Source organism: Acartia tonsa, chromosome 1, assembly GCF_053477335.1.
Source record: "Acartia tonsa isolate MP-2025a chromosome 1, ASM5347733v1, whole genome shotgun sequence".
NCBI classification, from domain to species: domain Eukaryota; kingdom Metazoa; phylum Arthropoda; class Copepoda; order Calanoida; family Acartiidae; genus Acartia; species Acartia tonsa.
In genome coordinates this window covers 41,730,071-41,746,557 of record NC_137260.1, presented here as the reverse complement: position 1 = coordinate 41,746,557, position 16,487 = coordinate 41,730,071, and the positions used below count along the sequence as shown (strand labels likewise).

At 32.4% G+C, this 16,487-nt stretch overlaps 2 protein-coding genes across 3 annotated transcripts; both read right to left on the bottom strand.

Annotated features, from left to right (window-relative positions):
- Positions 1-107: 107 nt before the first annotated feature.
- Positions 108-6,721, bottom strand: LOC145319737 (mitochondrial import receptor subunit TOM20 homolog B-like). 2 transcript variants are annotated; one of them, XM_080162068.1, is made up of 6 exons: positions 6,564-6,721; positions 5,912-6,041; positions 5,483-5,647; positions 917-1,228; positions 401-450; positions 108-181 (listed from the first exon to the last, which is right to left on the bottom strand). In XM_080162068.1, the coding sequence occupies exons 1-4, from the start codon at positions 6,719-6,721 to the stop codon at positions 1,112-1,114; spliced, it is 570 nt and encodes a 189-aa protein (XP_080018194.1). In that variant the 3' UTR covers positions 108-181; positions 401-450; positions 917-1,111. The 2 variants fall into 2 exon arrangements, with proteins under 2 accessions (XP_080018194.1, XP_080018185.1); XM_080162059.1 differs by lacking the exon at positions 401-450 and having other exon boundaries at positions 662-1,228.
- Hmgcl (hydroxymethylglutaryl-CoA lyase) lies at positions 6,664-14,782 on the bottom strand. The gene is made up of 8 exons (XM_080162046.1): positions 14,630-14,782; positions 13,442-13,520; positions 12,919-13,068; positions 11,932-12,031; positions 10,705-10,802; positions 9,894-10,077; positions 7,942-8,045; positions 6,664-7,550 (listed from the first exon to the last, which is right to left on the bottom strand). Exons 1-8 carry the CDS (start codon positions 14,747-14,749, stop codon positions 7,390-7,392), a joined length of 996 nt encoding a protein of 331 aa, XP_080018172.1. The 5' UTR covers positions 14,750-14,782; the 3' UTR covers positions 6,664-7,389.
- Positions 14,783-16,487: the final 1,705 nt, after the last annotated feature.

Sequence of the window (16,487 nt, the reverse complement as noted above, 5' to 3'; positions counted from 1 at the left end):
ACAATTTAAAAAACAATAATCTAAGAAAATACAACTACAAATTTGTATCCATAGTCCATTGTCTTTGGAAATGAATATTATATAAATAATACATCTTTTTTCATTCATTTACTCATCCCTGGATCCCTGATTGACTGCGTCCAAGTTAACAATGCAAATTGAATCACTTTTACAAATATCGCTAGAGAGATAGGTTCACTGTGTTTCATTCAATCATGCAAATCTTAAAATTCACAATTACAGCAATTTTTTTTATTCAATAGGTAGGTACTTAGATTATTAAGCTGTACAAAACTAAGGCAAAATTCTTATTTTGGGTATGGCACAAAATTTTTATTATAGTAACAATATATGATTGCATTTGAAGAAATGCACAATTAGATGAAACGCAGTGTAGAACGTTGATAGGGGGGTAGTTAGTTAGTTTACAGAAAGCAGAGAAACAAGGGACTTTGAGAGGCTTTTGGTTATTTATTCCTATATTAAATATTCTATTTTAGGTAGGTAATACAACATTGTATACCATTTTGGACAAGAATTTAAAAATAATTTCAAATTTTAACGACTAAACAAAATGACTAAATTTTCAGTGTTATAAAAGTTTTATGTAGTGTATATTATAAAACAAGCAAAAATGTAGAACTTTAAGTAGAAAAATTACATTATTTTTTAACAATTAACAATTTGATTTATTTTATTTTTTTTAAAACCTATGTCATTAAAATGTTACCCATATATTTTAACAAATCTCTTTATAACAAAAAATAATCATGATATATTAATATTATTAACACAATTATGACATAGGCTTATTATTTTGATATAAAATCTACACCTAACATTAATACCAAAGCCATAACTTATCTTAGAGATTTAATAATGCCAAAAGAAAAATAACCAAAATTAAATATACGACCTCTTTAAAAACCTACTAACATTTCTGATTTCATAAAGAAAAATTCTGTAATAACAAGACACTAAAAACAAAAAAAGCCCTAAAAATTTCAATACATATGAGAGCAAAAATAATGAAATCGGTGAACTGAAAAAAAACATCCGAAGCGCGCTCCTTCTCCAAAATTTACACTCGCAGGAAGAATACACTGCCATGTTACTCTACGTCAAGCTCAAGGCTGCTGGCAGCTGCTTTGTCAGATGCGCCGGCCCCGGCCATCAAGTTTGACATCAGTGAGGCAGACGCGTGGCGCCGTACTCGGTTTTGTGCTTCCTGAAAATTTAAATCCTGTTACATGAATTAGTAAGTTTTTTTTTGCCTGAAGCTTAAGATCTCAATAGCTACTGAACCGATTGAGTTCACTTGTTTAGATAAGCTTTTACATAGCTCCTGTGATGGTTTTAGGCCATTATATGTTCAGATTAAGTCTTGAGATGTTTTTTGGCTATTTTTCTAGCCCCCCTCTGCCTCTTAGAATACATAGCCCCTAGAGGAAATGGGCTTAGCCGCTAGTATGTCATATAACGCCAGAAAGGCAGGAGATAAGGGACTGTAATGCAAATTATACTGTTAAACAACGTTTTAGAGACAGAAACACGTTAAATCATTCGTTGGATTAGACACTTTAATTTTACTTTCATTTCATCTTAGGTGGATTGTGCAATGTAACAAAGAACAAATTTACAGGTTTATAATCAGGGGCGTCCAAGCTTTTTTTTTGGGGGGGGGTAAAAAATTTTAGGGGGGGGGGGGGTAATTCGTGTTTGGGGGGGGTAAAATGGCGCGCGAAGCGCGCCGAAATTTTTTTTTACCCCCCCCAAAATTTTTACCCCGGGGGTAAAATTTGATTGGGGGGGGTAATTACCCCCCCTAAAGTCTGTTGGGGGGGGTAAATACTCCCCCCAAATCTGTTGGGGGGGGTAATTACCCCCCCCAAACTAATTTACCCCGGGGGTAAAATTTTTGGGGGGGGTAATTTAATAATGTAAAAAAAGCACCTACCTAATCTATTAAGTTAATAAGTACTATCCTATAACATAAAGTAGTAAGTAAGGTTTATTTGACTAGGGTAACACGGGGTAAATGCGGTAGGGGGGTCTAATTCCGGTCACTCGACCAACTTTTTTAAAACCGTTTTTTAACGGTGTTCTAAACGTTTGCGAGAGATCTTCAGAAAAGCAAAGTTGTAGTTTATTGCCTATACTTTCATTTCTTACTTCAGCAAATTTTTGTCAGATCACTCCTTCTATGATTTTTTTGCCCTCAAAAAGTTGCAAAAAATTTGCAAAAAAAAAATTTCAAAATAGGCCATGTTCAATCTAAAATTGTGAAAAAATGGTAAGTCCTATTGACCCGCGGGTTTTTGTAAAATGAAAGATATGGCATTGATTTATCGTTTGCAATTGGAGGCGTTGTTCTAACTTGATTTTTTCATAATTTTTTTTTCGTCTCAAAAATATGGTCTATTCCGGTCACTTTTTTTACTTTTTTTTTATTACTGTATTTATAAAGGGAGGGGGCGAAAGTGACACTTTTTGAAACCAAAACTAAAAGTTAAAGGAACTCAACTAAAAAAAGAGTTACAGGTCTGACATTTTGCATGGCAGTTGCTTTTTAGGGGTACAATATGGAACTGTAAAGAAACGGCGTCGCAACCGCCGAAAACCGCCGAGAAAAGGCAAAAAAAAATTCGGCGGGAAACGGCGGTTTTTGGCGGTTGCGCCGCCGTTTCTTCGCAGTTCCATATTTTACCCCTATAAAGCAACTGCCATGCAAAATCTCAGACCTGTAACTCTTTTTTTTAGTTGAGTTCCTTTGTTTACTTTTAGTTTTGGTTTCAAAAAGTGTCACTTTCGCCTCCCCCCTTTATAATACCCTAACTTTTTTTTCAGGTGATCTGGAAGCATGAACAACCTCAATGCATGACAAAGGCTTTAACCTTCCCTTGCCTGTTGTTAGATGTACATTATTAGTCATTTTACTGCTTGTATTATGTCATGTTTTGATGCCTAAGCTTTTCAAATTGTAAAGACATTTAAAATTTTTCAGACACATTTTTATAGTAATGGGAAGAGTATATCACCCAAAGGAACGCCTTAAATATTTGCCTGAAGATGTATCAGCTGCATTGGCTCATGTAAGAAGGGGTATGTCTAATAGAAAGACCGCTAGAAGATTTTAAATTCCATATGAAACTCTTGCATCTTTTTCGTATAAGAGGGTGTTCGCGATTTTTGCGCGGTTTGGATTTTTTATGTCAAATCGGCTAGGATTAAGCTAGAAAGGTGTTTAAGGTGTCTATAGAAAGCTCTTTGCATGTCCTAACAAAAACTCCCCAGGATATGGGTTCTATCTCCAAGATTTAGAGTACAAAATTTTCAAAATTCCTGTTGCATAAAATGTGTTGAAATATTAGAGTTAGACCCCATATCATTTTGAGTTAATTGTCAGGCATGTAATTTTGCATCTTTAGACACCTTAACCACCCTTGTAGGTCAATCCTAGCCAATTTGAGACAAGAAAAATTGTATCAAAAACTGCTGTCAAAACTGGCAGGATTTTTAAAATTAAAATTTTTTTTGGAAAAAATCACTTTTTTCAAGAAATTCCAAGACCTGCGAATCAGAAATTGCCTCTAATTTATGTATAAAGCTTAAAAAAACCTAAGCATATAATAAAAAGTATGATTTTTTTTTAAAAGTTTGCATGAAAAAAATTGATGTTTTTTTTTGCGATTTTACCGACTTTTTTAAAATGGGGAAAATGTTGTCAAAAAATTTTCTGATCTGCATGCGACTAGTACTGTTAGAAAGCTAATGACCTCAGCTTTCTACTCATAGTTTAAAATTTAAAAAAAAAATATTTTAAGGGGGTGTTCCACCCCCCCAAAGTCAACTGACCGAAATAGCCCCACCGGTGGGGCTATTCCGGTATAGGCCAACCGCCGCCCTTTAAACCGATTTTTGACCGACTTCTAGTTGCGAGATCTTAATGGGACCAAGACAGGCTTCTTCGTTATTGCCATATCGTTCATTTGCACTCTTAAAAACCGGAAAAAGTTTTTGGGAAGTATGTTTTTTTTTAAGTTGAAGAAAAAAATTGACCGGAATTACCCCGCGTTACCCTATAGCTTCAGATTTCATTACTTTTAATACTGAGTTCTCCTTTTTAGGAAAGCTTCACATAGATCCCATGATGGTTCCACACTATTATAGGTCAATCCTTTGAGTGGTTTTAGGCTATTTTTCTCCTCCCTTTTTACCCTTTAGAAAACACGAGTTCTTAGATGCTAAGGGCGCCACTACTATTCAAATATATAGTAGTATCTCATTCTTTAGAACATAAAAATACAATAATTAACTCACTAACCAATGAACTAATATGATTATACTTTAAAGTGAAGCGTCTTATAGGTCCTGGTAAGTTTTATAACTAGTTTTGAGACACCCTGACATCCTCCCAAAAGAAATCGCCTATAGAAATTCTTTTTCATTATTTAATGAAATATTTAATTTAGTTAGGTATCTATTTTATGGAATCTTCAGTGCTTTACAATTACATCATAGATCCCCGGGATGGTTTTAGCCCTTATAAAGGCCCAAGCAAATAAAACATGATCAAACTATTAAATTTTTTGTTATCATGGTTAAGAACTGTTTTAACTGGTTGGACTATATTGGGGTATAGTCCCTTTTGTGGCAACGCTCTTTAAGGGGCGTTTCTTTGTTTTTTTCACACAAGCTTCTCTCCTATTTCTAGCCCCTGCGGGGGGCCAATTGCTTAACCATGTGGGGCAATCACCTAAACCAATATAACCTATCCTAAAATAAACCATCAAAAGCCATTTAGGATAAACTTTTCATTAACTATTAGGAGACCAAACGAGGAACATAAAATATATTACACCTCAAGGCTCGAGTCACACTATGACTTTTTTTAGGGGGGGGGGGGGGGGAAGGCGGGGATTACTCCCTCCCCCCCCCAAAAAAAATTTTCAGTAAAATTTTTTTTTAAGAACATTCAATTTGGGGGGGGTAAATACCCCCCCCAAAAAATTTTTTTTAAAGAACATTTATTTTGGGGGGGGTAATTACCCCCCCCAAAATGGTTTGGGGGGGTAAATACCCCCCCCAAAATCGTTGGGGGTGCCTACGGCACCCCCAAGGTAGGGGTAATTTTTTTTTGGGGGGGGTATTGTTCACAAAATTTTGGGGGTGCCTACGGCACCCCCAAAATCGTTTGGGGGTGCCAAATGGCCCATTACCCCCCCCCTTGGACGCCTATGTTTATAATAGTTATTTATTGCAGCGTATTATAGACAGATTTACGAGGATTACTAATAAATTAAAAATTATAAGATTAAGACCAGTTCTGTTAGCCCCGATTATGTGATTTTTATTTTATTTTTCATGGAAAAACGTTTGTTATACGATGCTTTATTTGTTTTTCAGTATGGCTCAGAACCGGTTCTAATCCAGCGAACATGAATTGGTTTTTAAGCCATACTGGAAATCTATGTAAGTTTACCTCAAGATTCTGTAAGAGTAGATGATAAATCTGTGGAGGTAGAGTGCTCTGGAACACGCCCAGTAAATTATGAGGCTGACCGCACACGGCTACGGCTAGGGCTAGGTGCTCCACGCCGTTTTGAATGTCTCCTGTGGCCAACATTTCCTCGCCAGTTTGGACGGTCTGTAAATAAATTAAATATTTCTTACTTTTTTAGGATTGGGGTTATAAAAATGTTAACAATATGCCCACAAAAAAAAACAATAACTTAATTCTAATTTTATTGTAGCAAGTACAGTAAAAGTTTTTATATAGGTACATACTTAACTATCATTTGAAGTACCAAACTGTCATTAATAGGTAGACTTTCTTGAGAAAAAAAGATCAGTTGAACTTAAAAACAAAACTTTCTTATTACTACTAAAAACTACACTACATCAAAACTACCTGGAAGAAAAATCTTTGCACAGCCTCGTTATCAGTGAGGTCAGGTAGGGCAGGTCCAGAGCCGGTCTTGCCGACCTTGTTGGCAGCTTTCCTCTTCTCACGAAGCTTGCGCTTGAAATCTGGGTGGGACCTACAATTATGCATTACAGATTTACTTTTCAGCTTTATAATTCTAAATGCTATTATATAAAGTAGTACGGTTTCTTGTCCATAACTTAAGATTTTGAACTAGTGAACTAATTGAGTTCTGCATTTTATGTAAGCTTCTTATAGGTTCCTGAATGATTTTAGGGTATATAATTCGTATATCTTAGTCTGATTTTAGGCTATTTTCCTGCTTTTGTTAACCCCCTCAAATATAGATCTCCTAGATGCTAGGGGCGCAGCCGCTAATAAAATTTTAAATTCATATGGACTCCACGATCGTCAGAAAATTCTATACATTAAGATAAAATTTAAAAAATCTATTAGGTATGTAAATTATTGGGGCAGAAATGGCACAAAAATATTGTTTGCCCAACTCTTATTGCCCAGCGTCATGCTTTGAGTATCGATTAGTATCTTTAAACGGTAGGTTACTATTAGTGCTGGAACTTGTTCAGACAGACACATATAAAAAGGGAAGCTACAATCAAATCAAAATGTAACTCACCTCCTTTTCTTATCAAAATAAATGCAGTATCCTAGGAAGGCGGCAGTGCCCAGACCAGCCCACAGACCAATAGACCTGCTCGTCAACTCCATCATTGTGCTCTGAAATATGCAAGATTTTCTTTGATTTATTGCCATAAAGGACAGGGGATTGGACATCTGAAAAATAACTTAATTATGTAAATTTTCGCCAGTTCAAAATATCATAATATAAAAGCAAAGAGGCAGTAATTTCTCAGTAGTGCAAATAAGACAATATGAAAATAAAGTTTGCTGGTGGTAAGTTTTCCTTTGGGTGTTATATCATCCTCTGCCCTATTTATGATAGTAATTTTTAAAAGGAAGTATTTATAGGTAAGAGATATTCAATTCAACCAAAATTAACCAAATAACAGACTATGTGGAATTTTTCATGAATAATCCCCTTGATGACCAATACAATTATACTAGAATGTCAGTCTTAGTTTCTGACAACACAATTGAACATATGATATAATACAACATGTATAATATGTCAGGGATCTTAAGGGATAAGACAATGGACGATAAATTGATGTACATTCCCACAATCATAACAATTATTGGTTGAAAAATTGGCCAATTAGCCAAGGAAAGAGATAATAAAACTAAGAGAATCAGTGTAATTTTATTTACAGTCCAATGTCCTCTATCTATCTGATTATATGTACAGAAATAGATAGATAGGTATGATATTTTTGATATTTTCACAGCCATTACTATAGTATTAGCACCAATAGATTTACAGCTATATGTGTTTTTTCTTCACCAGAATTATTTCATCTAATTTATATATCTAGGTACTAAATTTATTTTTTGGCCTGCAAAGCTCTTCCAACTTTGGACATTGTCTGTCTGCCCAACTGATCAGATATAAATTTCCCAGCTTCTGCTACTTTGTTAAGATCCACACCAGTCTTCATGCCCAGACCGTGTAACATATAAACTACGTCTTCTGTGGCAACGTTTCCTGAAAATATTTTTAATAACATAGAAGTTCCAACGGTGTATATTTTCCCACAAAGTTCAATTTCATCCTCCCACTTCCCATTTTTTTCCTAGTTTATTTCATGAAAAAAAGGTAAATATTCATAGTCATACTAAAAATTTTTCCTCCCCTCGTGATTATGGAAGATACAAACCCCTGTTTAGAAAAATAACCTTAAAGAAAAGGTTCTGTGATAGGAAAAAGACTTTAAATTTATTGGTCATTAACGCATAATCGCATACTTTAACAATTTGGGATGGAAAATTCATTATATTTCAATGGTCTATCACTTTATGTTCTATCTTAAGTTAATTATCACCATTGGTTGTGGTTGTTAATGACCAAAGCCTTGAAGAATCCGTGCCATTTATACCTGAAGCTCCTTTAGCATAAGGACAACCACCAAGCCCGGCCGTACTGGCATCCACCACACGGACACCAAGCTCTAGGGAGGCCAGGATGTTTGCCAGTGCCTGTTTTCAAACATGCATTACTTCTTGATTGTTAAAACTTAAGAAAATTCAGAAGCCAATTCTACAAAGAGAAGAAAATTTTATATTTCTCCACAATAATATCCAATTCAACTCACAATGGCATAGACTCGAATAAAGTATTACCAAACTTTACCAATAAACTGTAAACAAATATGATAAATATACAAGCAAAATAACAAGTTAATGTTGAATTTCAATTCCTTCTCGTCCCTTCTTAAGCATAAAATAAATTTGAAAATTTTGAAAATAGATTTTAATTTCCTTATAAGGGTGTTGTTTTTATATGTCGTCTTTATGACAGGTAAATATTTTATAAATATATTTCTTAAATTATATATAAAAGAAAATATTATACAATAATATCAAATTAAATCAAAAGTATTTCAACTTGTTTTATTTTTTTTGGTACTAAACTCATCCCTGACTTGAATGAGAGAAAAAGTTTGTTTTGAATCAGATTGCAGAAAGAACATAATATTAAAATACACAATATTCTCTTTGTGAGTTTAAATTTATAACATTATTTTTTGTTAATGAATTAATAAAAATTATTTTGTTTAAAATTTGACTAAATGACATCTCGTATAATATACTTTACATTCCATCTTAAAAATAAATCTGTAAGGTGTATAGTATATATATGTTTAGATATCTGTAAACCACCAATTTATGACTATTGATTTTTGATCAGCTGTAGGTTTCAATACTAGATGTTTTTTAAGTAGCGCAGCTACTCTAAATCTAGAGAATAAATCTAATTTTGCTTAGAATTTACTTTTAGGTGTTTTGAACATTGTAAATTAAAGATTTTATATTAATAATTAATATTTTACAACAATATCTTCTAAAAACTGTGAGGAAGTTTGATAGAATTACGTTTATTTTGCAAGCTTGTTTGAAAATATTTCATTATTTTTATAATTCTGACAAAATAGATTTTCTGTTTAAATAAATAACATAGCCACAAAAAGGTTTAAGTAGTTATTGAAATATTTTATTACTATTCTTGCTAATTAAATATTCGTTAACTATGTTTAATTTGCATTTTTAAAATAGACAAGAAAAATATCCTACTTAAATGCTAATTTTATGAAGTTATCTTAAACCTTTTCCAAAAGTTTGTTTTATAAAACTTTTTTTATTTTTCATTGATTTTATTGATTATATAGGTTAAAAATATCAAAAGTATTTTTCAAAGGCTATAGATAAATTTTGATTAATTTCGATTTTTGATTTTTTAAATTTTTTTAAAATCTGCAAGAATATGCATGTCTTTTCAAAGAATAGATTATATAAAAAACAAAATTAAACATTGATATTCAGGCTATCAAAAAGCAAAAAATATTCTTTTTTACCATTAAATCGCAAATATTTAAAATCATTAGATTTTAAGCTTATTTTGCATGGAAACACATTCTTTCAGTTATTTTTTCTCAACAATGGATCTTAAATGATTATTACTGAAAACTTTTATGAAAATGTTATTATCCAAAACTAAAAATAAAGGAAATAATTGCCGTTTGCGAAAATGTGTGCAAAAAGTTGCCAATATCTCGTTAAAGGGGACTTAATGGATTTAAATTCTTACTGCTTACGAGTTAGTGGACTATAAACTATTAGAAAAGTATCACTTTAAGGTGAAATTTTGAGGGTCAACTTTTTTTCTTTTAAAATTCGCAGTGAACTATCGAGTTATTCAGCAGATTTTCAATGATCCTGTGCCGTGTAATTCGGACATTAATCTTTAATATCAATCAAGAAAATCAAGCTTCAACAAGGTTATTTTTTAAATTGGAAAAAAATATAAGATTAAGCAAGCATGTTTTCCTGTCCGTATGTATCATGACAATGTACCGCCAAGTTCTGGACAGGTACAGCCTGTTGTACAGCTGCCAACATCTGGCGGAAGGAGCCAGGGGTGCCAACACCGATAGTGTCACCCAGTGAGATTTCATAACAACCCATAGAATACATTTCTGCGGCAACCTCGGCCACTTTCTCGGGTTTTATAGGGCCTAAAATAGGAAGGAATTAGAAAAATATTATTAGAAAAGATAATCTTCAAAATTTCCAATATTCTAATCATTTTTGATTACAATTTTCCAAAACTCGAAAAATGTTCAATAACAATGAATAACAGTGTTTTTCATTATTTCATTTTTTCCAGGGAAAAGGGAATGTGATTCTGACAAACAATTCTAAAGGAAATTTTCCCCACAACCTGCCTCTCTTTTTTTCTCTCCCTTTCTTACCCACTCCCCTTCAGTTACGGATAAAAAAAATTACTCCAACTTTACTCCAACAAAATATAAAATTTTGCTGCATTTTCAATTGGCTGAATAGCAGCCCCTACCTGCATTATTTCAAATAGAGTATGCTATTGCAAGCTAATTTGAAAATGCAGTAAAAACAGTTAATTTTAAGGTGCCATATGACCAAATAAAAACATTAATTTGACATCTTTGTCATAAATATTTGTATTATAGAATATGCTTATTTATTATATTTATCGCATCAATTTTAGATAGCTTACCGTGGCTCTTCCAGTTTTTTGATATTTCAAAATTGCTGAGAACCGGCTATAATGCAGCGGATATTAAACAGTTTCTAAGCCATACTGGAATAGCTTTTACTGAACTTACCTTCATACGGACAGCCAACCACACAGGACACGTACCCACGAACTTTAACATTATTATTCTTTGCAGCTTCCATAACATCACTAAATCTCTTCAAACTAAACCAATTGTAATGTGTTGTTTGACTTTTTAATATGGATTACTAGGGATCTAAAGAGATAAGACAACGGCCGATAAATTAATGTACATCCCATTCCCCAATGATGATACACAAAATAAGATTACAATTAGAAGTTAAAAAGTTTGTACATTCAACTGAATAAACCAACAAAACAAAATTAATAAAAGTCCCCACAATTTTTAAGCGAATAAGAAAACGTTATTATAAGACTTTGGGGACTAGTGTAATATACAACCCAATTTCCCCTTCCTCCCCGATGGATTTCAGATAAAATAAAATGGATTTTGTTGTTATATATTGACAGATCGTTTAGACTTAAAGGGATGAGATGAACTAAAAGTAGTAAATAAATGCATTAGGAACACATTATAAAAGCATATCATTCACATTTTAATAAGATTTGACAAAATATCACAAAATAACTGTATTTAAAGCAAAGTACATGTAAAGACTGTCAAGTTTAGGTAAATTGAGTGCATGTTAAACTATCTCTAAGCCAGAACTAATGCATTATTTTGTTTAAAATGTACTCAAAGAATGAAAATCATGTCAGAGACAAGGATAAAGAATCTGAACAATTTAAGCAAATAAGGTAGTTTCAATACCAAGAAAAAATCCCTTAGCCAAAAGAACCAACATACCAGAGAAAAAAGTATGGGTTTTTAAGCATGTCATAGTAATGTCTGAATAAATATGTAAAATTCATATATTTTGTTTGTAAATTAACCTCTTAAATATTTTTATTTCTATGCATAGGTAATATTTTATTTTTAATACAATAGGTTTATTAGGTATGAATTATTTATCAATCTAATATTAATGGATTTATTATTTCTTGGAACTTACACCAGATTTTCACTACTCTAATAAAGTGAAACTTGTAGCTGGCTAAATAACGCCCCCCCAGCCCATCCATTTACCCCATCCGCTTCCTTACAACTGGATAAAAGAACCGACTAATATGAGATGTCCAAGTTAGCAAGCTAAATTGACGACAATCTTTCCCCTGTGTAATAGCCACTATATTCTATATCCATTCTAATATTTTGTTTTTGACTAACTTTGTCTCCATGCACGTTTAAAATCTTGTAAACAACGACACTTTCCTTTCCGCTATGCTACAATTAATATTTTTCCGGCTGAAACTCTCCGAGGCCGCCCCGAAGATGGCTATTTCTTTGACCCCCAGGCTGAGGGCAGACTGAAAACCTTGACAGCTCGAGTATTCAGATCTTATTTATAGCATTCTTTACGCGTATATAAATTGCTTCAAAAATTTATAAAGGATTAATACTTAAAAAAGGGAAAATACTGTCCATAAGTATCGCAGCAAACAACATTCACAAAAAAAAGACATATTCTTTTCTAACAAACCCAGGATGAAAGTTGACAATAGACTATAAATCATACTAGTCCCATAAGTTTTATAAACACATTATATAATTTGTTGGCTTAAAACTTTGGAGACTTATTTCAAATATTGATTGGGTGGTACAAACCAAAATTATCCACGATAAATTATGATCTACAGAAGGGTTAATTTTTGTTATTATTGAAGGTGTAGTACATCAATTATTGTCTATAGTCTTATCCCTTAAGATCCCTGGGACTTATGTAGTGCTTATCATTTTTATAACTAGGGACATACGGAAGATCAAGTTAGTTAAAGAGTATATAAACAACAAAAGGGGGGAGGCGGATGTGCCACTTTTTGAAACCAAAACTAAAAGTCAAAGGAACTCAACTAAAAAAAAGAGTTACAGGTCTGAGATTTTGCATGGCAGTTGCTTTATAGGGTTACAATATGGAACAGTGAAGAAACGGCGGTGCAACCGCCGAAAACCGCCGAGAAATTGCAAAAAAAAATTCGGCGGGAAACGGCGGTTTTCGGCGGTTGCGCCGCCGTTTCTTCACAGTTCCATATTGTACCCCTATAAAGCAACTGCCATGCAAAATCTCAGACCTGTAACTCTTTTTTTAGTCGAGTTCCTTTGTTGTCTTTTAGTTTTGGTTTCAAAAAGTGGCACATCCGCCTCCCCCCTTTATTAAACTAAATTTTTTTCTGAATAATCTGGACCAATCCTAAGCAAACACACCTTTAATATTAGGCACAAGCACCGGGTAACTGACAGAGGTGTAGGGCAGCTTCATCACTCCCGCCAAAATTTCTTTGTGATCCCCCATCTGGGGCACCCACTTGGGAGATACAAAGGAGGTAGCCTCAACATGGGATAAACCAGAACCGGCTAAAAATAAAATAGAAATTAAACATTAAAAACTAAAATGGAATATTCTTTCCAGTATGGCTTCGAAACCGATTAATATCTACTGGATTAAAACCGGATCTCAGACAAACTGAAAAATCATGTATAGCATCGTATTACAGACTACTTTTCAAGATTATTAAAATAACATTATAAATACCTAGACATGTTTTCATTAATCATTTTCTACCTATCATAGTAAGATGTTTAAAAATGACAAAACCCCATATTTTTCAAATAATTTACCTACCTGTTGATACAACGAACATAGTTCTTAACATATAGATACCATTGGAAAAACTTCTAAAGGTTATTATTAGTTTAACTAATAACTTCAATATTATAATTCACTTACCTAGTCTTGAAATAAAGTCTAGTTTGACATCTGTAGGTACTATTTCTTTTTCATTTTGTAAACCATCTCGAGGTCCAACCTAAAAGAAATGTTACTGTTAAAATTAGGGTTGGCAATCCGAATCCGGAAGCCGTTATTTTAATATCGGATTCGGATTGTTAATTGTTGGTCTAAAATTAGCGTCTTGACTATTTTTGGTAAGAATATTTTCATTTCACAGTAGCTTTTCATGCTTATTTTAATATATCTCAATTTTAATGGCATTTCGCCGGAACTAATGTTTTTTTTTTAGATGAATTATGTTTTTTTATTGATGTAAATACAGGGTGGGCATACAAAAAACCCACCCAAAAAAACCCACCCAGGGTTTTTTTAAAAACCCATTGAAAAAAAACCCAAGGTTTTTTGGGTTTTTGGAAAAACATTGAAATTTCACGTTAAAATTTACAAATTAAACCTCTATTTACTCAAAGACTAGGATCTAATAACATTTTAAAGCAAATTTTACCTAAAAAACATAAAAAATATAAAGTAATTATATAAATGATGCTCTACTTATTGTTTAAATGTTTATGAAATTACTTTCTCTCAAAACTTAATTTCAGAAAACGCTTTGCTACTAAATTGATGATATATAAATTGTGTAAATATAGAATAATTGATTTTTAAAACTAAAACATAACAATTTATGAAAGGAAATAGTTACAGTGGCGTGCAGAGGGTTTTATTAAGGGGATGTAAAAAGGAAAAGACCTTAATAATTTCTGGGAGGGGGGGGGGGGGGGGTTGACAGCTTAAGAATAGAGGAGTAGGTTCCATGTTTTGAAGCTTTTAACCTCCCCTCCCCCTTAATAGAATATTTTGTGCACCATTGCTAATAAGGGTTTATAATTGATCGGAATGCCAGCTTTCTTCATTATCTATCTTGTTTATTGTGAAATCTTGCTTACCTTTTACCTACAACAACATAAACATTAATATTTCATCAATATATCAAATGTATTTGACTCCTAAATGAAAAAACCCAATAAAACCCTAAATAACCCATAAAAACCCAGGGTTTTAAGGGTTTTTACGGGTTGGGTTGGGCTTTTTTTAAAAAACCCTGGGTTTTTCCCCACCCTGTGTAAATAGATTTAGTAATTTTAATTATGTTTGTAAAAAATATTTTACTTAAAAAAACTTTACCTCAACAATTCTAACAGAATCTGTGGCATTATTTGTTAAATTTCTGTTTATCTGAGAAAACCATTGTTTAACTATTCTTGATTGGTTTTTATTTATCAATTTTGGTGATTGTATTAACATTTTATATATAATCTAACAAATTACAAGATTAAACATTAATGTAAAATTGAGTAACGATTAAAAGCAGCGTTGTGGAGCCGGAGCCATCATATTTTGCTGGAGCCGGTTTCGTTATTTTCGTTAAAAAACGGCTACGGGTTAGCTAAAATAAGAGACTTTTATTAATTAAAATTTGGTAACTCTTTTTAATGTCGTGTGCAAATGTCCCTTTTAAGTTTTTCAAGTCCATTTTTAAACTCTTTAAAAGTAAAAAATAGACTTCTCGAGAAAAATATGATGATTTTTTTTTAGGTTAGGTCGGAGCCGGAGCCAAATCCGGAGCCGATATCTTCATATGCGGCTCCGCGGAGCCGCACCAAAATCAAGCTGATTAAAAGGCGAAAGCGAAAATTTGAACATATTTGTATGTGTTATTAATAACATTTAAATGCAGACTCCTCTGTAACGATGACAAGATATCGGTCTTATGTACAACCTGGCCTTAAATAAATTCAAATTACGGGTTTAAAGAAAAACTAAAAAACACTTACGATTTAAGCGCATGAATCCAGTAAAAATGTCACCTTTAAAAGTTAAATAGTTTGTTAATAGACACGTACTTGATACCTTTAATTAATGGACCTCTTGGTTCGCATGGAATTATAACAATTATATCAAATCAATTGGTAGACAAATAGATAAAGTGTATTATATAAGTTTAATAATTTCAATTAATTAACACTTGATATATAATATTCCGATCCTTTAATTCATTGTGTGTTTTTAAACTTGTTGACTGAAACAAATATAATCTTAAAGGAATCTTTAATATTACCAAAAAATACTACATTATCACCCTTACATTACAGACTGAAAGACAAAGTGAATTATTAAATAACTTCGTTAATGAATAGAGATGAAAACACATTTACTAAAATCAATTTAAAACCTTAGCTTTCTTTACAAAACAAGTTTTTAAAAGTACAAAAAAAATATTTTAAAAAATGCAACATTTCCCATAGAATGTGTTATTTTTCACGTAAATGCTGTCACAATTAATATCTTTTTTTAAAAGAAATTTTCACACAAAAAAAATCATGGTGTATAGCTAAAATGCTATATTATTCTTTTAATATTATTACTTTCCAAATGCAGTTATTTAGCCTAAAAGAAAATTGACATAATATAAAAATCAATTGTTAGTTGATTTTTTTGTCAAATAATTGATAGAAATACACTAAAACTGTCAAATATGCATTTTTTACGTCAGAAACTAATAATACAAAAAATTAATTTTTTCGTGTCTGAAGGTTTTCATTTTCCTTCGTAATAATTGGGGAAAATTCAAAACAAGATTGAAAAGGGGAGGAAAGGGGTGCAATGGTGATTGAGTATAGATTAATTCTATATTGTGTTGGATATGTTGAAACCGGTTTGTGGCCATTTCCCTCTCCCCCTTTATGGCCTGAAAATGGGGAACACTTTCGCTTTCATGAAAAATCTTAAAAATGGTTTCAATAAGTGGGCTCGTATTAACCCCTTAGCTGACGATAACGTGAACAGTCTTAAATAATTTATTTTAAAAATGTTTTTTTTATTTTCATTTGGGGTTTATGGTTTTTAGTGTCGTTTTTTACGATTGTAATAAGTTTTTTTGTATTCATGTGATATTAATGAAATTTCATACAGAGACTACCAACTACTTTAACTAGCTATGTTTAAAATTTCATCGATCTACATTGAAAGGCCAACGAGTTAA

Coding starts and splice junctions, on each gene's coding strand:
- LOC145319737 (XM_080162059.1), bottom strand. CDS start 6,721: ATGTCCAATCCCCTGTCCTTTATGGCAATAAATCAAAGAAAATCTTGC. Junction 6,042..6,563: donor TATTTTGATAAGAAAAGGAG/GTGAGTTACATT, acceptor GCATAATTGTAG/GTCCCACCCAGATTTCAAGC. Junction 5,648..5,911: donor TGCAAAGATTTTTCTTCCAG/GTAGTTTTGATG, acceptor ATTTATTTACAG/ACCGTCCAAACTGGCGAGGA.
- Hmgcl (XM_080162046.1), bottom strand. CDS start 14,749: ATGTTAATACAATCACCAAAATTGATAAATAAAAACCAATCAAGAATA. Junction 13,069..13,441: donor AGACTTTATTTCAAGACTAG/GTAAGTGAATTA, acceptor TTTTATTTTTAG/CCGGTTCTGGTTTATCCCAT. Junction 8,046..9,893: donor CATTGTCATGATACATACGG/ACAGGAAAACAT, acceptor GCATGTTTGAAA/ACAGGCACTGGCAAACATCC.